The following is a 24,685-nucleotide window of genomic DNA, read 5'->3' as shown; positions in this document are numbered from 1 at the left end:
GAGGTAGTGTATTTCCGCTGAGTCCAAGACACTGCATTGTACAGTACAAGCACAGTGGATGGAGTTACAGAAATCCCACGCCCTCTGTGCTTCTTCTTCCGTAGCGTAAACTGACATGCAGCGCGGCAGCATGTCAATTTATGCTTGTAGAGACGTGAGTGTTCTCAGTGGGGAGAACACAGCAACAGTCTGCAGCGCCCAGAACCCTGATCATCGGCACGGACCACTGCCTTCTGCTAAGGAGAACACTCGCATCTCCGCAGGAGGGACGACACGTGCATTTGTACGTACCATAAGAGAAAAAAAGCTAATAGACTTTCACCAAAGTTCATCTAGCAATAGTTATTGAAAATGAACGGCACACCTATGTAAGGCCCCCCTTCACATGTCCATGATTCCGGTACGTATGATGTCCGTTTTCATACGTACTGGAGATATGAACATGCGCACACATCTTTGTTTTCTCACGGACGTGTATACATGCGTGTCCATGTGCTCCACACAGCGACATGTCCATTTTTCTCCGGCAGCACGGTTGTCACACAGACCACACACAGATGTAATCTGTGTGACACATACCGGAGAAAACATGTGTCTTTGAAATAAAATTATTTTCCATACTCACCGGTCTCCAGCCCTGCTGTCTTCGGTGCTGCTTTCACTTGCTTTCGGGCCTGTTCATTATGCTCATGCATACTGCACCGCAGCCCCAGAGGCAGCGCCGGAGAGAGCAACGCTGGGCAACGCTCTTTAACCTATTGTTAACTTCTGGTACCTTCCCTTTTGCTTTAAAACATGACACAATAATGTTTATCCTGAAGAAGCCATTCCATGTACTGATCTCTACGTCCAGTTATCGCCCAATATCGCTGCTCCCGTTCACCTACAAACACCTCGAGCAACGTGTCCATGCTGAACTTTCCTCCTTCCTCTCATCTAACTCACTCTTCGACAACTGGCAATCTGGCTTCTGTCCCCACCATTCCAATGAAACTGCCCTTACCAAATTTACTAACAACTTGCTGCCAAAGCTAACAGACAGTTCTCTATACTCTTGCTTCTAGACTTGTCCTCTGCCTTCAGACAGTTGATCATTCCTTACTACTACAGATCCTCTCTTCCCTTGGCATCAAAACCTTTGCCCTCTCTTGGATCTCCTCATACCTTTCCAACCGCATATTTAACATCTCCAACTTCCAAACTACTTCCTCATCTTGCCCTCTCTCTGTTGGTGTACCTCAAGGCTCTCTGATGGGATCCCTACTCTTCTACATAGCCATCCATAATTGTTTCCTCCGTTTATCTTCAAACAAGTCTCCCGATATCTTCCAACAAGTAATCTCTGGTCTTTCCCAGACCTCCTTTGTTCCTTACCCAATGATCGTCAAGACTTTTCCTGAGTATGCCTCATCCTCTGAAATTCTGTGCCACAACACGTCCGATTATTTGCCTCATTCAGGATTTCAAAACCCACCTCTTCACGAAAGCTTAGAGCCCGCAATTACCCCTTGCCACCTCATGACTAGTGGAATTTCCGCAAACTCCAACCTACTGTCTTCTTCTGCCTCATGCTATAGAATGTAAGGGCAGGGCCCTCTCTCCTCTGTACTAGTCTGTCATTGTTAGTTTGTTTACTGTAATTTATATATGCATTTTGTATATAACGTCTTATGTCCAGCATAAGAATCAATGGTACTTTATAAATAATTATAACAATAATAATGTTACACAGAGAATATTGAACCCAACTCTTTGCATGTGCAGTGTGTATGTAACATGCAGTCTGTACATGTGTCAGAAGCAGCGAGTGTACGTAAACATACTGTGTGTGTGTGTGTAATATGTAGTGTATATGAGAGCGTACTATACAATATATGTAACATATAATGTGGGTGTAGCATCCACAAATAAAGATATTGGCAGTGAAGATGAGAGTTCACAGGTGTAAACATATTGACTATCACTTAACAAACTAACATTAATTGGGTAATTGGATGGTTTATGCCAGAAAAAAATCATGGTTCTTGGCAGCACATCTCCCAGTGTAAAGAGGATATGTGTTGTTAATAACATGATATAGAATGGGGACACAATGACCTATTAGCTATTGTACGAATCCCCTTAATTTTTAATCAGCCTGTGTACTAAGGTCCTGTAAACAAGTGCTGAATGGCTGGAATATAGGCAATTGTCACTTGCTTAACAGTCTGAAAATGCTCATGTACCGGTAAATGCATCATACATACCTTTGTAGGATGGTGCAATATGTTAGCGTAATGGGTCCCACTTTTAATTTTTGCACAAGCGACACATTGTCTAAAACCAGCCAGACACTATGTATATCACAGCTTTTTTGAGGGATACCACTGCTGATACTGGACATCTCAATACAGCTAAGATAATTTTCAGAAAAGAGAATCTGATGAAGGGTACAATACGCGAGAGGTTGTTTTTGACTGCACGTCAAGTTAGTTTATTCCACTTAATGTGGTGTGGATCATGGATTTCAGAAAAATAAATCAGTAAAAAGTATTTGAAACATCTTCAGTTCCTCCAAGTGTTGTTGAAATATTTACTAGTAGAGAAGCAGTGTGGTCTGCTCTAAGCATCTGCCTTTTTTCTTGAATTAGAGGGCTGAGCAACCTGTACCTAATCTGTCTGAAGGCATTGATGTTCTGGATGTTCTTGACGGGGATTGATATGCAAGTCAGATCACATAGGTAAAAATCGACCATTAGCATGGAGCTTTAAACGGACTTGCAGAAAGCAAATGACTGACTCTTCAAGGGGTGTATGACTTGCAGGTGTATAACGATCACAGTGTGATACTCGAACGAGATGCCATTAGGGGGCAGGGGCTACGGTCATTGCCGGAGCCTATGCCCCCTCCCTGAAATGAAGCGTCATCATTGACACTCATTTCAAGGGCTGGGCTAGTCTTTGTTAGCTATCCGATGTTCACAATGACAGAGTCAGCTCTGCTGCCAACTCTAATCAGCAGTAACGAGCCGGCACCGGAGCAGTGTCACAATACCCAAGGTGCAGTGACCAGCGCAGCCCCCACAGGTGATGTCACTGATCAGAACCGGCAACAGAGCGGGCACAGTCATTGTGAACATTGGACAGCACACAGAGACTAGCCCAGCCCCTGAAATGATTGTCACTGATGGCACTTCATTTCTGGGAAGGGCAAAGGCTGCAATAGTCACCACAGCCTCTGCCTGTGATGACACTTTGCTTCTTTTGCGTATTCCAGCATGCACTGCGCTTCTTACATGAAGCGTCAGCAAAAGGACGTAGGGAAAAAAGCAAAAAAGAAATTAGATAGTGTAGTTAGGGAACAATAGGGAATTTTTAATGCAAGTATATATATATATATATATATATATATATATATATATATATATATATAAAAAAAATTGGATTATGGTACTAAATATATAGGGATTTAGAATGAAAATTACTTTGCCTTTGGATCACCCTTTAATCTTTTGGGCGATAACTTGTTTCAGCAGACTCCTTAAATGCCACTGTCAGCACTCATTCCCTGCCAATTTTATGGTGTAGCATATTTTTATATGTGTAAATAAAAGTTATTTTTTATTCAAGAACCTTGGATTATAAAACTATTTTTTTTTCCACTGGAAATCATTTCTTTTTTAATTTTATTTTCAATATGGCAATTTGAACTTTTGTGGTTTTTTTTTAATTTTTCCTATTTTCTTTAACTTTTTTACACTTTTTATTCTTTTACTAGTTCCCATTAGGAGACTTGAAGCTGCAGTTTTCCAATCGCTTGTACTGTACAGAGTGATGCTCCAGCACCTCTCTGAACAGCAGAAATGCTAATCTCCTGTGAACGCTAGCTGAGCTGAGTAACTACGTCAAGAAAATGACAGGGGTGATCCGCTGATCCTCAGCTGTCATCATGACAACCCATCGATACCCCTTGATCATGTCACGGAGCCACAGATGAAGACAAGGAATGACACACTCCCCGCTAAAACGCGTTAAATCCCACTGTTAGAAATTGACAGCAGGATTTAACTAGTTAACAGTGTGGGTTGAGCCCACCCCAGGCTGCCCCCTTTTCTTTTCTGAGTTCACTTCATGCTGCCCTTTTTATCATACTGAGCCGACCTCATACTGCACCCTTTACAATACAAAGCCTACCTCATGCTGCCCATTTTTCATACTGAGCCTGCCCAATGCTGCTTCCTTTTCCATTCTAACCCCACACTGCACTGCCCCCTTTTCCATACTGACCCCACCACACAATGCCCCCTTTGCCATAGTGATCCCATCCCACGCTGACCCTTTTTATTTATACTGATCTCACCCCACACTGACCCTTTTCCACAATGGGCAGACTCCATGCTGACCCCTTTTCCACACTGACACACCCCATGCTCACTCCTTTTCCATACTGAGCCCACAGCACACTGCCCCTTTTTCCATAGTGATCCCATTCCACGCTACTCCTTTTTCCATAGTGAGCCCACCCTGCGTTGCCCCTTTTCCACAGTGATTGTATCACAGCTGCTCCCTTTTCCATACTTGTTTGCTGCTTATGTACATTGAGCCCACCCCCCAGGCTACCCCAGTATTGATGGCTCAATAAGCGCTCACCTGCACCCGCCTCTGGTGCCATCTTGTCCTCTGTGGTATTCTCTAGAGATGCCGGCGAAATGATGAGGTAAATTACCGTGACACCAGGATCGAAGCAAGCCGCCACATGTCGGGTCAGGGATCTGACTGGAACTCCACTGAACCTGCAAGTTCCGTTACGGACTGTTTATTTATATTAGCATCTTAAAGATGGTAATACAAATGAATACAGGAACACTATTACCCCCCTGTAATGACTCCGGTTTAGCATAGAGTCTGGGGTAGGGGAGAGAAGATTTAAAAAAAAAAAATCTTGACCCTAGTGCCATTCCTCATGATCCACCAACCTCCGGTATCTACTGGTAAATTTGGGCCTAGATACAATTTTAGAAGAATTCTAAAATACCAAACAGCAGCTTACTATTTGTGGGAAGTGTTCACTCCTATGGCCCCTTTATCGATTACTTCTCTATTACTGCATTATTTATTATACTTTGCATATATAGCGCCATCATATTCCTCAGCCCTTTACAGACACTATCAACAATGTCTCCATTGGGGCTCACAATCTAAGTTCCCTGGCAGTATGTCTTTAGAGTTAGGAGGAAAATTGGGGTATCCGGAGTAAACCCACACAAATACAGGGAGAACATACAAACTCCTTGCTGATGTTGTCCTTGATGGGATTTGAACCCAGGACCCCAGTGCTACATAGCAACAGCGCTAACCACTGAGCCACCTTGTTGCCCCCAATGAATTTTCATATCTTTACATAAATGTGTAATCAGAATGAAAGGTCTATCAATCTGAATATTCATGTTAATTATCCAGGCATGCAACTATTAATTTCTCACTATATGCCGGACTAAGTGGCACCTGCCAAGTCTCATTTTCTCTCTCGTATCTATGCTTTATGCAGTCTTAAGTCAGTTAATTAGGTAGTCGAAGAGGAAATCCAGCACAGCAAGTTTTATTTATAGCGTCTTCCCCCAGGGGGACTACACAAACAGAGGCAGCCGCTCAGTGCAGCTATGAATAGATCTGAGAGCTATATATAGGATCAGAAGACATCTCTGAGACTCCAAGCCCCCGTCCTCCGAGGAGTGCTAATTCAGGTTCATGCTTCGTGCTGTCTCTATATGCTGCATGCACACAGTGGCATCTGGAATAAACAGCACAACAGTGGGGGATATACAGACTGCGGGCAACGGAATGTGGAAGATCACATTAGGCAATAGTGATAATGGAAATTCATGCAAAATAAGACTTGCAGATTCTCTTGTGTGAAAGATTACAGACCAAGGAAGTTGTATCGTTCCATATATAAATAAGTTGTATATGGATCATGTTTTTCTATATAAATATAAATGTTAAATTATTTTGCTAAATAATAATGCTAAATATATTTATAAATAGAAATGGTAAATGTGCTTCTATATATTAATAAAAAGATTTATTTTGAAAAAATCTATATTGCATGCATAAGCATGCATTGTGTGTGTGTGTGTGTGTGTGTGTATATATCAATTCATTGTATGTATGTATGTATATATATATATATATATTTATATATATATATATATATATATATATATATATATATATATATATATAATATATATATACATGTATATATATATATATATATGCACACACACACACACACACACACACACACACACACATACATACACACACACACACACACACACACACACACACACACACACATACATACATACATACATACATACATACACACATACATACACACACAGACCTGTCCAGTAGTGGATCCATATAAAGACGATTATATATTCCATTTCCATGCAGTGCCACCGTGGGTGTCATAAAGTGTTACACAATCTTTAAAGTGAACCTGTCAGGTGCAATATGCATTCAGAACCAGGAGCAGTTCTGGGTGCATATTGCTAATCCCTGCCTAACCATCCCTGTATACACTAGCATAGATAAAGGGATCTTTAGAAAATGTATTTCTAAAGATCTTTTATCACATATTAATGAGGCCAGCGACCAGTCCCAAGGGTGTTATATTCCCCGACTAGTCCACCCTCAGCATGTTAGTACGCCCACAGGGGCATGCTAACATGTTAGTCAATACAGCATCACCAGCGGTGACACACATACCTGTATTCGCTGATCAGAAGTCCAGGCACTTCCGGTAATGCACACAATGAAGTCGGCTGTACGCATCCTGGCTTCATAGAGGTTTACTACGCATGACAGTGAACACAGGTACGCGCGACTAGTTGCTGGCCTCATTAGCATATCATAAAAGATCTTGAGAAATACTGAAATAATGCTACTAGATACAGGGACAGTTAGGCAGGGATTAGCAATTTGCAGCCAAAACTGCTTGTGGTTCTGGGTGCATATTGCACCTGACAGGTTCCCTTTAAAGTGAATCTGTAAGCTGGTGTTTATTATATAGAGTCTGACATCGGCATAATGTAGAGACAGTGACCTTGACTACAGGGATGTGTCACTTACTGGATTGTTTGGTGCATTTTTTTTATAGAATCCTTGTTTTGTCTGATGTAGATGTAGCAGAGTTGATAACTCTGGGGTGTGTATAACTCCACCCATACCCCTGCCTGCACTGTGTACACTAAATTGTCAGAAAACTGCCAATCATTTGTGGAGGCGAGGTTACATATATTAGCCTGACGGCTCTGCACGCCTTGTCCTGTATTGATAATCTAGTGCTGATAAAATACTGATTTAATCAAGCTCAGCCCCTACATCATGCAGCTCTCAGATTACATATCAAAAACCTGTTAACAGATTCCCTTTAATTAAATATCTGTTTGGTACATTAATGCATTGGGTCGTTTAGAGTAAACATTACCCTTTGTGAATACTTTCCTTTTAAGCTAATATGTGAGGATCTTTAACTGTGGGATACTTCTAACAACTCAGACTACTGTAATAAATAATTTGATGATTTTCTAATCTAATGAATCCTTTCAATAATCAACTAATAATATGCAGTCACACATAAGGTATATTCATGGATTACCCTGTGCAGCGAATAATATAAACTACTATCCCTGGCTTTAATAGTGTACTGAAAATTCACGAGAACAGATGGGTAATGATAATGAATGAAGACTGATCCAAATATAGTAATTACACCACTGATCACACAGATGAGATTTTTGCTGACACCTATGCTGCTTCAGGCATCTTTCATGTCTGTAAACCTTGCGTCCTCTAGTGCCGTATGCACGGTGCAGTCTGAGGAAAGGATTGCTTTATAGCTCAGAGACTTTCAAATACCGTATGATGGAAAATCCTATTGTGTGATCTTTCAATTGAAGACTGTCTGCCCAATATTCACTCTGTTTACTGTACCCCACAGACAAAATGAAACAATAAGAGTCAGAAGTATTAATACATATTTTGAACAGTTTGTTTTTGTTTTATTTTCTTAATCAGGTTAAAGAGGTTTTATGGCTTCAGTTACATTTCCGCAGTGACTTTATCTGACTGCAGATTGGAGGATCCTGACAGTGTGAATTGTGCACACTGTCAGGATTCCCCTATGTTACCAGATCAAGTTAAAGTCACATGACAACCAGTATGCAATCTTGTGGTCAGGTGTTGACTTAATTCTCTTCTGCTCCTCTCAAAAGATCATTAATAAAGTGTTATGAGAAGCGGATGAGAATCTAGTCGCCGCCTAATGAGTTCTGCAACTTTCACATTTTTAAAGGGAACCTGTCACAAGATTTGGGGCCTATAAGCTGCGGTCACCACCAGTGGGCTCCTATATACAGCATTCTAACATGCTGTATATAATAGCCCAGGCCGCTGTGTAGAACGTAAAAATCACATTATAATGCTCACCTAACGGTTGGTGCAGTGCAAACCAGTCGGATGTGTGTCTTCGTTCTTCGGGTCGAGTGCCTCCTCTTTCGGCCTTCTTTGTCCTCCTTCTTCTGAAGCCTGGGTGCATGATGCATCCTATGTCATGCACACAGGCCGGCATTGAGATCCCGCCCAGGCGCACTTTGATCTGCCCTGAGCAAGACTGGTCAAAGTATTACAGTGCGCATGAGTGGGACATTAATGCCAGCCTGTGTGCATAACATAGGATGCGTCATGCACCCAGGCTTCAGAAGAAGGAGGACAAAGATGGCCGAAAGAGGAGGCACTGGACCCGGAGAACGTAGATACCTATCCGACCAGTCTGTACCGCACCAACCGTTTAGTTGAGTATTATAAAGTGATTTTTAACGTTCTACACAGCGGCCTGGGCTCTTATATACAGCATGTTAGAATACTGTATATAAGAACCCAGTGGTGGTGGCCGCAGCTCATAGTCACCAATCTAAACCCACTTTCAAGATATTTCCTGACAGCAAATAGAAACATTCATCATAGACATTCAAAATTCTTAAAACCTGTTTGGACCATGACCTGCACAAGCAATTGCAGAGGTTTTTTTTATAGTACATAAAAAAACAAACAATTCTGAATATGGTTAGGAATTTACACAGCTAAGCCTCGATTCATCAAGACATCAAATGCATTCATACTTTATGTGTTGCATTTAATGGATCTAATTTTAAGATAATCAATTAATATGAATAGAGAAGATGGTGTAAGAAGGATAAAGAAGGAACTAAAAAGGCCATACAGACTTACAAGGAAATATACATGAAAAATTAATATAAACTAATTGAAAAATCTGAGATTTCTCACAATCAAAATTGTACAAATTTGACATTGATCATGTGAATAAGTCCTTACTCTTAAAGAGGTATTCTCAAGTTATCATTTATGTAGCTCAGAGCTATGAAATCTCTTTACAGTCTCCTCACTTCCTCGTATCTGGCAGGGTGGGTATTCCTCCTTGAGTGATAAAGGAACTATAAAGCTCAGCACAAGTTTTGCTGTAACACATTCATCTTATCAGTGATTTGTTCTGAGTCTACACTTTTAGCACTACAATTATACATAGAGATGACAGGACATTTAAAGGGAAGGTGTCGCGGTTTTTTATTTTTGTATTAAAAATAGTAATTATGAAATCAAGTATTTCTAATACAAAATGAAAATCGCAGCTTATTTAGTTTTTATGTAATTCTTATTTTACTGGAGGCACTGGGGGCTGCCATGCTGGATTTGCTGTGTGTGTAACGACAGTAACTCCTTCCTTTATGGCAGCCCCTGTGCATAGACTCTGATAGTCGGGCTCCGACCCCATGCCATACGTTACAGTGGGCGTCTGCTGTGACCTGGATGCGCCCCCTGGGCTGTCCAGAACACAACAGAGGGAGGAGTTCAGTGCCATTATTGTGGAGCTCACAGCGTGTGGTGTTTGCTCCACTTTACCCCTGTCACCCGCCGGGATGTGTGAGTACGGGCCGCCTCCCCTCCCCTCGTTACTGTCTCCGATGACATCCCATCCCTCCTTTCTCCCCAGCCCCTGCTCTGCCCCAGCTACTGACACCGCCCCTCCCCCCCGCCGTTACCGTCTCCAATGACACCCCTCTCCCTCCATTCTCCCAAGTCCCCGCTCTGCCCGCCGCTGGTGTGTGTGTGTGTGTCTGTCTGTTTGTCTGTCACAAGGTCCCCATCAGGGGTGATTGTGAGTGTGTGTCGGTGCTTGCGATGCTGTGCAGTGAGCTTCCAGGACCTGCGAGAGGATCACATGGGAAGCATGTGATATCTCCGGATATTGTGAGTGTGTGCGCGATTGTATAGGTATGTGCGATGTCGTGAGTGTGTGTGAGTGTATGCAATCGGATGTGTGAAATGTCGGCCGGACGCAGGGGAGGATGGCATGCAGCACAGCTGCCTGGATCGCCCACCGGAGGTCACAGGGAGGAATGATGTGAAAGGTGTGTGTGTGTGTGGCACAAGGTCCCCATCAGGGGTGATTGTGTGTGTGTGTGTGGCACAAGGTCCCCATCAGGGGTGATTGTGTGTGTGTGTGTGTGTAGCACAAGGTCCCCATCAGGGGTGATTGTGTATGTGTGTGTGTGTGGGTGTGGCACAAGGTCCCCATCAGGGATCATTGTGTGTGTGTGTGTGTGTGTGGCACATGGTCCCCATCAGGGGTGATTGTGTGTGTGTGTGTGTGTGTGTGTGTGTAGCACAAGGTCCCCATCAGGGGTGATTGTGTGTGTGTGTGTGTGTGTGTGTGTAGCACAAGGTCCCCATCAGGGGTGATTGTGTGTGTGTGGCACAAGGTCCCCATCAGGGGTGATTGTGTGTGTGTGTGTGTGTGTGTGTGTAGCACAAGGTCCCCATCAGGGGTGATTGTGTGTGTGTGTGTGGCACAAGGTCCCCATCAGGGGTGATTGTGTGTGTGTGTGCGCGCGCCACTGCATGTGAGTACCTGTGTGTGTACCAGTGATACTGTCTGCAGGGTTGTGTATTTAATCCTCTCCTGTGTGATACTGTCTGTACGGCTGTGTATCTAATCCTGTCGTGTGATACTGTCTGCTGAGCTGTGTATCTAATCCTGTCGTGTGATACTGTCTGCTCAGCCGTGTATCTAATCCTATGTTGTCTGATACTGTCTGTAGGGCTGTGTATCTAATCCTCTCCTGTGTGATACTGTCTGCTGAGCTGTGTATCTAATCCTATCCTGTGATACTGTCTGCAGGGCTGTGTATCTAATCCTATGTTGTGTGATACTGTCTGCTGAGCTGTGTATCTAATCCTATCCTGTGTGATACTGTCTGCAGGGCTGTGTATCTAATCCTATCCTGTGTGATACTGTCTGCTGAGCTGTGTATCTAATCCTATCCTGTGTGATACTGTCTGCTGAGCTGTGTATCTAATCCTCTCCTGTGTGATACTGTCTGCTGAGCTGTGTATCTAATCCTATCCTGTGTGATACTGTCTGCACAGCTGTGTATCTAATCCTATCCTGTGTGATACTGTCTGCACAGCTGTGTATCTAATCCTATCCTGTGTGATACTGTCTGCTGAGCTGTGTATCTAATCCTATCCTGTGTGATACTGTCTGCAGAGCAGTGTATCTAATCCTATCCTGTGTGATACTGTCTGCACAGCTGTGTATCTAATCCTATCCTGTGTGATACTGTCTGCACAGCTGTGTATCTAATCCTATCCTGTGTGATACTGTCTGCTGAGCTGTGTATCTAATCCTATCCTGTGTGATACTGTCTGCAGAGCAGTGTATCTAATCCTATCCTGTGTGATACTCCTGCTGTCCTTGGTGACACTTTAGACATTTCTGGTCACCAGGAAAATGGCTGTGCACTGTGTCATTGTCACATGTCATTCTCTGTTATCTGTTGTAAACACTCAGATTAGGAGAGGGAGGTGTGCCATCCCACACAGGAGAGCAGACTCCGCCCACTTTACGGTAGGCTGTAATCTGAGCTTTTTATACAGTGGAAATTCAGTAGGATTTCAGAAGCTGCTTCCCCTAGTGTTTAACAGTGGAATATATCAAACTTTTTAATTTTTTTTTTTTATATTTTGCACAATTAAAAAAAATAATAATATTTAAACAAAACATTTAAACATTATTACTTTACATTTTTTCAGTTATTATTTTTTTTTTTTTGATGATACCTTCCCTTGAAAGAATGCCCACGGGACAGTGAGAACCCAGCTGTGATGCTGAGGGCAGGGGTTGTGAAGCAATAGGACTGAAAAGAGCGAGATTTATTGCAGACGTTTGGTCAGAAGCTAACAGTGATAGGGAGAGAAGCGAGGAGCTGACTGCTGTATAGAAATCAATTGTCTGCGGAGAAGTGGATGCTACGTAACAGTTAAATTCTCTCCTAGAATATAGCTACTTTGCAAAGATTCTGGGCAAGCAGTAAAGGCATTGCTGCATGGAAACCAGCTGTACACTATGGAAGATAAAAGCTTCCATTTCATTAGAATGACAGTACAGTAGATAGAAAAATCAAGTCAATTGCAAACTTGCTTATTTTCATGCTGCCTAACTAATCAAAGCAATTTATTTACTTATTACAATTTACTTATTACTAATTACTAATTTACTTATTACTAATTTATGTACCCCTTTAATCACAATCTTATTAAGATAATTTGCAGCGGTATTTTGCTGGGAATTTTTGTACCACTATGTGTAAGCAAAAAGGCTGGTCTGACACTGCTCTACTAAGATTCAGGCCAGTCACATGCACAAATTGCAGATGTGACAAGCCCTGTATGCTCATCTGCATAGAGCACAGGTGCAGGCGCTACCTCCTGTTAGCCTGCACTAAGCCTAGTAGAAAATGTAAAATGGACAAACTAGTGCATACTGCAATTTATTTACATGGACTATTGGTCCATATGAAATATTGCTAGGTACAGGTTATTGATGGATCAGTGCGTTGACTGTTGAACACACAGCACAATGGCCGAATATACAAATCTGAACAAATCAATTTAAACATTTTCATGGGAACGTTGCCTACGGCTGTGTTCACACGTTGCAGCTGCCATGTATTTTTTTTTTAAGCCAATCGCGGCAAAGGTGCATCGACTTCCCATGGTTTTCAAAAACGGCAATAAAAACAATGGAGTGATTACTGCAAGAAACACACTGCGGCCACAAGATATGAACCCAAGAGGATTTTTGAGAACTTTAATTGCCTTAAAATCCCAAGCTACTAACTTAGAAAAGAAGCAAGGAAGAGGATAAAAAATGAACACGTCTACAATGAGCATTACAATGGGAATTATAGGCAACTACATAATAGAAGTCTTTTCTATCAATACTTTTATCATGGACTGAACATCATTATAATCATTGAACAAGTATCATTTTCTTCCCGAGAAAGAACCAACTTTCATTGATTTCTTTTGTCTCACTTCTATAATTGCTGTACTTTCAAAGTAAGATTCCAGCATAACACAGAATGTTCACATACATAAAATACACTTTAGACCTGACCTGACGCTAAAATCACAAATTCTTTGTATAGTCACACATTTTCCATCCACAGATGGTTTTCGCACAAAATTGACAAGGAAAATTGACTACACAGATATCGGCTATTTGAATCACTTTTCTCATACTCCTTCCATGGCAATCTACATTTCCCAAATGGGTGTAATGGGGTGCCAGGGGTGCCTCCGAGCTTGTAGTCGTGGCCCTTGCTATCAGGCTTACCCCTGGTTCCGCCGTCACTTTGGGGACAGGAGATGTCATGGTGGGGGCAGAGTGTGGTGGTGCAACGGTTGTCCGACGTAACAAAACACTCTTCAGACGTGTTCCAGTGAAATCAGAAAGCAGCTTTATTGTTCACAGCTTCTTCACACAACCGGCAGACATGCAGATATAGATGGTTGTACACTGCTTTAGCTGGGGGAAACCTGCCCTTGACGTCCTCTCCAGTGGGGATGTGCCCGGCTACTCTGCTTCACCCGGCTCCCACTATGGCTACTCACAAACCGGACCCACACCGGTCTGCTTCGCGCTTGAGATTCCGCCCGCTCCTTCACTCTCCGGCTTCTCCTTTATCCAGCTCCCACACTCTGCCCCTGCTCTGCTTCTTCTCTCCCGTCCCACAACCAACTGCCTTCTCCTCTCACACTTTTCTCCGCAACACTTCTTGTCCCTCCCCTTGCTTCTGCCGGCTCCTCCTCTCCACTGTGGTGACAGCCGTCCCACCCGGCCACTAGGGGGTACCCTAACCCAATATACATACAATACAATAAAAACATTTTTATTCAACAGCATCAACATTCCGGGCTCCTTTGTAAGGGGTCTGCCCACCCCCTACATACCTCCCCTCTTAAAGCCTGAGCCTCCCGGCAAGGCATGCATCCAAAACCACACATAAAAAGGAAACAACATCATTTCCATAAAATTACAACCAAGGTCACCTTTGGGCAACCGCAAGGGGCGCACCAGTCCGGCGCCCGGAGTTCCTCCTGGAAGCTCCCGGTCTTTGTCGTGCCCGGAGGCCGTCGGCTGGCACTCCCGGTCTTAGTGGAGTTTTCCGCCTGGAGGCTTTTGCAGCACTCCCGGTCTTAGATGGTAAACGGCAGGAATACAACTCAGCAAGAACTTCTTCTTAATGACGCGGAGGGAGCCCCTGGCTCAGTCCAGCAGCAGGCTCTCTCTGGGCTCAGCAGCTTAAACGGTGATAAACAATAAAACTTCTTCCGGTTCAAAACAACGCCAGTCTTCAAACAAGCCGATCAAAACACTTCACTCCGGGTGCAGAGCCCGTTTCCATTCCGCTCGTTGGGCCCTCACATAGTCCGACAAGGACTGGCCGGGTAGCCGGCGCAGCCTCTGGAAGGGCTCATAACCGACAGTGGGCTCCGGTGCCTTGGTCTCCTCAACCCCCGATGGGGGTGCCGGGGTCGCTGCACAAGGCGGCTGAGGTATGTCCATGACAATTACCGGATGCATGTTGATGTTCTGGTTAATAGCCAGCACCGCCGGGGTTCCCTTCTCCGGGTCAGCGGTCAGTCTGGGCTTCACTTCAGGAGTTACGGCCAAGGTGCGTCTCGGGTGGGAAGTTTCAGCTAGCACCGGTCTTGGCTGCGACCGCCACCGGTACTGGCATTCCTCCCACTCCAATTCTTGCTGCCATTGAGCAGCCTCTTGTGAGGTAGGCATCCGGGTTACGCCGACGGCAAAGAGGCCTCGGCATCCCACCTCTCGCATAAACCAGACCTTTTCCCCCGGATATAACGTATGCAGGCGCTGGGGTAGGCCTTCACTCTGTTATAAAAGTAGTCATCGCCGGTTTCTTCATCCTTGATGAAGCCGTAACCCTCCTTCTGATTAAACTTCACCACAATTCCTGTGGTGCACTGCTGCTCGAACTCCTCGCTCCGGGAACCAGCCATCATTTCCCGGGCCACGGTCTCGGCAAGCAGTCGCTCCTGTACCGGGTCCGGTTCTGGTGACGGGGACTTCCGTTGAGGTAGGGGTGACGGCTGTATTGGGTCCCAAAAGAAGCCCCAGTTGTCCCTTTCTAGCTTCCGGGCGTGTTCTTCTTCCGGAGCCGGGACTGGAACGGGTGTCGAGGGTCTCACCGCGACGGGCGGGGGTGTCTCCAGGTATGGGGTTCCCAAGAGCCGGTTTCCTGATGGCAGCTGAGCGGTGTATGTCGCTCTGACCTCAGTCGTGGTCTCTCCGGTCACAGCGTCCCACGTTGTCACCCAGGTCACTTTTGTGGCCCGTCCCGGTCCTCCGGGTACAGCCAGCAAGTGAGCGGGAAATCCCTCCGCAGACACAGCCGCAATCTGCTTCTGGTAGCTTCTCTCCAGACCAGGCGCAACCGATGCATCGTGTTGTCCCTCAGGATTCTCCATCTTGCCTGTAGCACAAGTCAGAAGTAAGGGCGTCAGGGTCGGTGGAGATGCTGGAGGAAGTGGAGGCGGGCCTGTTTTTCCCGCTCTTGGGTATACTCCACCCCCAGTCTCACACATTAGGTCGACCCCTCCGCGGCGGTTCTTCTTTTTCTCTGGAACACCGCCCACTTCCCATGTCTTCCTTCGTGCCCTGGGACCGGCACCTCCCCTCTATGGGCGGAGTACTCCGAACTTCTTTTTCGGCACCGGCCAGCCCCAGGCTCTTCTTTTGGCACCAACTTTTCGCGCGCTTTCTGCGTCCTTGAAGACGACGGCCATCTTGCCGCCATCTTGTGACCGGTCCAACGCTGCAGGCACTGCTTCTTCTTCCCACCATGGGATCGGGACTCTTTTCCAATAATCCGGATCCTGTGCCCTAGGCACCACTTGGTCTCCGTCTTCCCGGGTCGGGGCCCTTCGCATGGAATTCGCATCCTGCCGACTACGCCACATGTAACGGGGTGCCAGGGGTGCCTCCGGGCTTGTAGTCGTGGCCCTTGCTATCAGGCTTACCCCTGGTTCCGCCGTCACTTTGAGGACAGGAGATGTCATGGTGGGGGCAGAGTGTGGTGGTGCAACGGTTGTCCGACGTAACAAAACACTCTTCAGACGTGTTCCAGTGAAATCAGAAAGCAGCTTTATTGTTCACAGCTTCTTCACACAACCGGCAGACATGCAGATATAGATGGTTGTACACTGCTTTAGCTGGGGGAAACCTGCCCTTGACGTCCTCTCCAGTGGGGATGTGCCCGGCTACTTTGCTTCACCCGGCTCCCACTATGGCTACTCACAAACCGGACCCACACCGGTCTGCTTCGCGCTTGAGATTCCGCCCGCTCCTTCACTCTCCGGCTTCTCCTTTATCCAGCTCCCACACTCTGCCCCTGCTCTGCTTCTTCTCTCCCGTCCCACAACCAACTGCCTTCTCCTCTCACACTTTTCTCCGCAACACTTCTTGTCCCTCCCCTTGCTTCTGCCGGCTCCTCCTCTCCACTGTGGTGACAGCCGTCCCACCCGGCCACTAGGGGGTACCCTAACCCAATATACATACAATACAATAAAAACATTTTTATTCAACAGCATCAACATTCCAGGCTCCTTTGTAAGGGGTCTGCCCACCCCCTACATGGGGCAGACGCAGGTCCCAGCGTGTTCCAGGATTTTCCCTCAAGGTATGTCACCATCTTAGTCTCTCTAGCAATGTGGTCTACTCACTTATATTACCTTGGTGGGGGTTGGTGTGGCCCAGTCTGTGCCCTTTGAGGTTTGTTTATATCTCATGAGCATCTGGTAACTAGTAAATCCTTATACCATGCTCCTCATTACTGACTCCCACTCCCATCATGTGACATTCACATAGCTCCTTTTGGTTGGTGTACCTTGTTGTCCCCTATATCAATTGTGGTTTAGGGATATTATTATGCTTATTCATTTTTTGAGCATTTTTCTACTGATATTTTATTGACCAATAGATTCTGGACTTACTGTGACCTGTAGTCTCACTTGTATTGTGCCGCCACTCACCTACCCTGTGTTCAATAAAGCTTACCACTTTCATTCATTGGCGTTGTTGTCGCAGTTCTTCCTTTTTTATTTCCCAAAAAGAATTGTAATGATTGATGTTATTGAAAACTATAATATTACCACCAGAACAAAACAGCTAAACTTACGTCTGCCTCACTGCCTTCCCGGAGATTGTAGGTGAGGTCATGCTGGATTTCAGAGATAAATTTTTGGGAGTATTCTGGATAGAGCTCTAAGACCTCCCGAAGACCCTTCAGACTGATGTACTGCAGATCACAGTAGGTTAAGGCTTTCACATTAGCATTGGTCTTAATCACCCAGTTCTTGTTGAGATTGTCTGAACCGATCAAATCTCCTTTTCCTGGAAAGATCAGAGAGACAGAGTCATATTTTGTTTTTTATCACCAAAGTATTCATGGACAACACAGTTGCTTTTATTGTGTCGTGATAAATTTGTACAACATTTTTACTATACCCCTTACTGAATTCATAAGTTTGCTAGAGACAAAACTAGAGAAGACCTTGCATGAAATGCTTTGACTGTTATACTTTAAAAATGAAGGATATGATAACATTTGGTCAGGAAATCGATGCAAAGCATTAAAGGGGTTGTCCACTTGGACAACCCCTTCTCATTCCCCTTGTTCGCCCACATAAAAATAAATAAGCCTATACTCACCTCTGGGGCGGCCGCGGAACAAGCGATGTCTAAAGTCTCGTTCCCACGTGACAGTGTTATGACACATGAGCCACCGTCCAATCAGCTCTTGGCTTCCTTCTCACTGCCTTTGGACATTTGAGCAGGTTGTAAGTGTTGCACTGACCTCCTGCTGAAATGTCCGGGAGAAGGAAGCCGGCACTGGTTAGTCGCGGGACTCGCATGTCATAACAATGTCACATTCGCCTCGGGAACGCAGCTGGAACTACGGCCGCACCAGAGGTGAGTATAAGCTTATTTACTTTTACGGGGGCGAACAAGGGGAATGAGAAGGGGTTGTTCAAGTAGTGGACAATCCCTTTAATTTATAAGTCATATCTTATAAGCTCCATATTACATATCCATGTAATAAAAATGTTCCTATATCTTGATAAAAAACTGTTACAAAATATATTATATTATTCTATCTTCTCCGTTAGCATTTTTTTCTCTTTATTTTATTTTATTATTTTTTTTTTCATTTTATTTTGTTTATAGGTACGGTAGTAATTTATAAGAATGGCTAAACAGTAATGTTCAAACTTTCTTAAGAGGATAGCGGCAGGCAAAAAAAAGTATTGGCTGAATTAATCAGTATGCATAAAATCTTCCCACTTTTCTCTCCTCATTTCTGCCAGTTGTTCCAATTGTGATTGATGAGCAGCCACGCCTTTCAGAACCATTATTAACACCTCTCTTTTCCTTAAATCATAACCATCTTTTTAATTTTTATTTCATAAATTAATAGTACACATGAAAATATGCAACTCTGTAATAAATCTTATCAGACAAATTTGCTTCTTGCTCTGCCAGAATTGATCAGTCATTATCAAAATTCTCAATTCTGGGGTAAAATCTGTTACTGAGGAAAGTCTATGATGAGGGGAGGGGCAGGAGCTAGATGCAGAGGGAGGAGCTAGAGGCAGGGCTTTGCCCTTTTTTAACTACATAGAATCTCATCAGCACCAGCTGCCATCTCCTATCTCAGTAATGGGAAAGTCTTCACTGAATACAGATTTTATCTCAAAATTGAGAATTTTGATAATGACTGGTCAATTCTGGCAGAGAAAGAAGCAGATTTGTCTGATAAGAAATATTGCAAAGTTACTTATTTTCATCTGCAATAATGATCTATGAAATAAAAATTAAAACGAAAGCTATGCTTTAAGAATACTTCACACGTTTGTATAAAACATGTAGGATAAAAAATGGTACCAATGTCATCAGTGTTTTGCATCGTTTTGTTATCCGTCTGTCCATTTTTTACCATCAGTATGTAATCTGTGTTTTTCACGGATGGATAAATACATTTGAAGGCTTCTCCTATACTTTGCAATGTTAAACGCTTACAGCATACGGACTGTGCACTGATGCCATTCATGTGCTCTATGGATTTTTCACGGACACATAGATTTGTATTGGCCCTTGTCATCCGTGCTGCCAGAAAAAAATGGACATATCTCCATGTGTTTTTCATGGACACGCAGACTGTAATAACACGGATATGTGAGCTGCCCCATAGATTATAATGGGTACGTGTGGTGTTCGCGAAAAGAATGGATACAACAAATACTGGAAGCACAGAACTGTGGAGGGGGCCTTAGGTTGTGTACGGTGAGTCTTTGGTGAGTTTTTGATGCTGCATCAAAAACGCAGCCAGCAAAGTGGATGGGATTTATAGAAATCTCCCGCCCTCTGTGCTTCTATTCTACTCAGCGTAATCTGACCTGCGGTGTTTCAAATCCGCAACTTGTCAATTTCTCTTTCTGATATGCTGAGTTTTCTGTGCAAATATTACCCATAGACTTGCATTAGATGCTGAAATTCCAAATGTTAAAAACCCGCATATATTTTCCATTGTGGGAAAGCATCAAAAACATATGTAATCCGCACCTAAGTATATCAATAAAGTTTTATCAAAAGCAAATACCAGGAAGTATAAAAAAAAGCTTTATTTAAAGCATGACATACCAACAAGAGACAAAAACCACAGCAAGAGTAAAAAATGTGTTAAAAAAACAATAAAAACAAGTAGCTTAATTTAAGTAATAGGTGCAAGATGTCTCTTCAGGGAGGAAGAAGACAAATTCTGGTACCACCTATTGGAGGTAGCAATTTCAAAAGTCAAAAGTAACCCTTTAACAAGTCTTAGGATTTATGCCAGATCAGAACCTCAATTTGCAGACACAGTGATTCAGGATGATTGTCCCTCGTCAGTGCAAACTATGAGATCTGATCAGGCTGTATAAAAAGCTATAGTGGGGTCTAAAGGTGCAGAAATTCTGCAACATCAAAAACTCACCAAATACAGTACTCATGGTGGGAATGTAGCTTACATCATACTCCCTGCCTTCACCCTAGTGTCCCAAGCACTGCATATTTTCCTCCATGCTCCCTCGCCCCTCAATTCCCTCCTCAACAATAATGTAGCAAGAGTGATCAGAGTGAAGTGCCAGTTATTGAACCTTCAGCAACATTATCCTGCTCACAAATGCACAGCTTTATCCATCCCTTCCATGTATCAAAAAGAAAATACATTACAGATCCAGGTTATGTTTTCATTATAGGGTTCTCGGGAGAACAGTAGGGTTACAAAGGCAGCGAAGAAAGCTAGCCCTCCGTCTGGCAGAGAAAAGCAGCTGGAACTTCCATTATAAGCAGCCTGGAAATGCTAAGTGAATGCTCTGCTTTACATATTATTAGTTGAGCTGAGACTGCTCTAATGAATGTGTTCATACAAGAGGGATCCAAAAATACAAAGCAAGGTCACTATGAAAAATTCACATTCAGCAGAGTCACCCTAAATATGCCTTTTACAAAGCTGCAACCATTTACTTACTACTAGAATTTACAAGTTATATGCAGATTGTCACATAAAACCCATAGACTGCCGACAGGCAATCTGCTTTACTTGTAGGTCAGTTCCATAAACTCGGTTATAAAATTGTTGTTTTTGTCATTCCGTGATATTTTCTATAAAATCACCCATCCCCAGAGCAATCTTTATGGTTATTGTTGTAACTCATTTATTCCTAAAAATGTTATCATGCTTTCCAATCTAATAGTTGGTCTTTGCAAAGAAGAATGCCTCATTGTTCTCACCTAAGATGGCAAGAACAGTATTGTCCTTCAGCACCTCCATAGATCCCGAGCAAACAAAATATATGGCTTGTAAAGCATCCCCTTGCCTGATCAGATATTCTCCTGGGGCGCAAAAAGAGGTTTTAATGCTAAGAGATAGAGAACGCAGACAGCCTCGACTGGCAGACTCGAATATTGGCAGCTGGAGGATTTCCTTGTTAAGATGCATCGCTATGTCAGCTCTCAGTTCGTCAGGAAAATCCCTAAGAAGCTAAACAGGAAAACAAAAAAACAAGGGTCGGTACAGATTTGAAAAAGGTCTACCATACATCCTAGCCAGTAATGCAATCAATATTCTCATAAAAGACAACCTAGAAAGTAATAAAAATGCCAAATGTATATATTTCAATGTAACATGGGGACCATAAAATTGTAATATATATGTTTATATGCTATGCTGAAAAGCAAATAAAACTCCATAAACACTATTGCAGAAAAGTAGTTTAGTATAAATATAACATATAAAAGAGATGTGACAGGTCTATTGGCCTCTTTGGGATAATTATAGCCAATACACCAGTCGATGACAGTGTAGACTGCTCTGTATCAATGTATGTCCTGAGAGTGACAATGGTTGTTTCTATTGTGCTGGGCTCTCCGCAGATACAAGCAGCCTCCGGCAACGGGAGATGCTATTATGTCATCTCGAATCCACGTGGTGGAATTACATGGCCTCAGTGTGCAAAGCTTTTCTTTTTATCTGACAATAGGAGTCTTCTGTGAATAAGAAAAAGATTCATCTTCTCCAGTAAAACAAAGTCTTCAATAATAATCTGCGAGAGAGACCACAATCGATTTGGGCAGTGGGATAAATTTCCAAAAGTGTTTGTAGCACACAGCTGGAATTGTGAAGCTACATGAAAGTCTTTCTGAAGATCAAAGAAGTGCTCAAAACAAATATTTTATGCCTGTTACAATTATAATAAGACCCCAACCACGATTATGTGAATTAACAAAACAGGAATCCTGAGAGGTCCACCAACCATTTTTTTGTTTGGTTTTCAAACCAAAAAATTGCCAAATCTGCTGACTAAAGATGTGCGGACCCGTGAAAGTTTGGTTCGGCGGTTTCAGGAAGACTTTAAGTAAAATTTCGTTTGGGACCCGGACATGACCTAAACCCCCAATGGAAGTCACTAATTGGGCACTTCGACTCTCCAACCACATGCAACCAGCCATAAACAGATCAGTTCCGGGGGAGGGTTGGCAAGGTTTTTATATTTTTTTTGTTTGCTGCACACTACATCCAATCACGCTGTTGTTACCCCCAGTGTGAGCCGTTTGGACACTGCAAGCGGCTCACACTGGGCTACGTACTCAGCGTACCCCGAGCACAGTGATGCTCATGAGGGTGGTTTGCATAGGTAAAGCACCCGAACTCTGTTTTTGTTGTAAAGTCTGTGTTTGGTACAAACACTGAACCTCAGGTTCGCTCATCTCTACTGGTGACTTGTTTCAATGTATCCTTCATTTACATATCATTGTGCTTAGATCTGTCAACTATAATAAGGGGTGCTTCACACACAGCGAGCTCACTGCCGAGATCGCTGCTGAGTCACGCTTTTTGTGACGCAGCAGTGACCTCATTAGCGATCTCGCTGTGTGTGACACTGAGCAGCGATCTGGCCCCTGCTGCGAGATCGCTGCTCGTTACACACAGCCCTGGTTCGTTTTCTTCAAAGGCGCTCTCCCGCTGTGACACACAGATCACGGTGTGTGACAGCGAGAGAGCGACAAATGAAGCTAGCAGAGGAGCAGGAGCCGGCGTCTGGCAGCTGAGGTAAGCTTGTAACCAAGATAAACATCGGGTAACCAAGGTGGTTACCCGATATTTACCTTAGTTACCAGCCTCTGCAGCTCTCACGCTGCCTGTGCTGCCGGCTCCGGCTCTCTGCACATGTAGCTGCTGTACACATCGGGTTAATTAACCCGATGTGTACTGTAGCTAGGAGAGCAAGGAGCCAGCGCTCAGTGTGCGCGGCTCCCTGCTCCCTGCACACACAGCTAAGCGGTGTGCGCTGGTAACTAATGTAAACATCGGGTAACCATACCCGATGTTTACCTTAGTTACCAGTCTCCGCAGCTTCCAGACGGCGGCTCCGTGCAAGCGCAGCGTCGCTTGCACGTCGCTGCTGGCTGGGGGCTGTTCACTGGTCGCTGGTGAGATCTGCCTGTTTGACAGCTCACCAGCGACCATGTAGCGATGCAGCAGCGATCCTGACCAGGTCAGATCGCTGGTCGGATCGCTGCTGCATCGCTAAGTGTGAAGGTACCCTAAGTAAGACATCTGGATGTCTGTCTTGATGGTAATTTACTGTTTCCAGCAATTTCTATTAGTGCCAACACTGGTTGCATCTAAATATTCATCCTGCCATTTTGAAGTTTTAATAGAGTTTCAATGGCTCATTATTTTAGTACACCCATTATCACTTTGGGATGGATAAATTTTTACTAAACTTAGTCTAAAGTTATACTATACACCTCTTCATTTTTCATAATAGTTGGTCCATCAGTGACATAAGGAACAGTCTGGTAGCCACCCATGTGTCATTGCCAAGTACCTACTGAAGCATTACCCATATTGCACTACTAAATGGCTCTCACCACATCCATCTCACATACCTCATTGGCATCAATGCCATTGTTGACTGACCATGTAGTTTGGAAACACTCCAGCATCCTCTGCTTAAGTGGCTTGGGCATACGATGCACTCGTATAAAATCCTTCAGGTCCTTAGTACGGGTGTGGTAAAGAGACCGTCGAGAATACATCCTCTGAATGATGGCAGTCACATTGCCAAATACCACTGCATGCATAAGTGCTGAACAAAAGAGCAAGACCAAAATAATTCAATGGAAAAATAATGAGTCAACAACACAAAGTAACCTAACCTGCCTGAGACCCAGTGAAAATAGAAATTGGGACTATCAATTTGACCTTTTCATGCATTTTTTTTACATTGCCTTTTTAGTGCATTTATATAAAACATTACTATCTATATTGTGTATATATTTTTCCTTTACTGTTAAGCTTAGCAGCCCTTTGAGTAAAAAAATAAAGAGTTCTGGAATAAAATGTAATAATGGACCCTACAATTCTCCTTTTTTTCTGTATTACTGAACATAACACTGAAATTATAGAGAAGCAGACTAGCAAGTACATAAAAGAGACCAAAATAAAAATCTCTCTGTAGGGAAACCTAACAGTAAGTGTAAAATGTCCCTACAGAACCAAGAAAAGGGGAAATTTAACATTACATAGGTCTAATTGTACAAATAGGTTGACTATAATGTAGGACAAGGTCCTCCAAGGCAAGAGACGCCGTTTGTAACCAAAAATTAGGACCCTGAGCAAAGTTCTATTGACTCATAATT

At 43.7% G+C, this 24,685-nt stretch overlaps 1 protein-coding gene across 1 annotated transcript in view; it reads right to left on the bottom strand.

Annotated features, from left to right (window-relative positions):
• The window catches only part of LOC142245158 (voltage-gated delayed rectifier potassium channel KCNH8-like), a 771,887-nt gene that overhangs the window by 63,883 nt on the left and 683,319 nt on the right, over nt 1-24,685 (bottom strand). The window contains exons 9-11 of the mRNA XM_075317583.1: nt 23,933-24,132; nt 21,272-21,521; nt 17,619-17,833 (exon numbers count right to left, since the gene is read on the bottom strand). Of these exons, the coding sequence (XP_075173698.1) occupies nt 17,619-17,833; nt 21,272-21,521; nt 23,933-24,132 (665 nt within the window). The remainder of the gene's footprint in view (nt 1-17,618; nt 17,834-21,271; nt 21,522-23,932; nt 24,133-24,685) is intronic.

The sequence above is a fragment of the Anomaloglossus baeobatrachus genome, chromosome 7, assembly GCF_048569485.1.
Source record: "Anomaloglossus baeobatrachus isolate aAnoBae1 chromosome 7, aAnoBae1.hap1, whole genome shotgun sequence".
NCBI classification, from domain to species: domain Eukaryota; kingdom Metazoa; phylum Chordata; class Amphibia; order Anura; family Aromobatidae; genus Anomaloglossus; species Anomaloglossus baeobatrachus.
The sequence above is the reverse complement of the archived record's forward strand: the minus strand, read 5'-3'. Positions and strand labels throughout refer to the sequence as shown.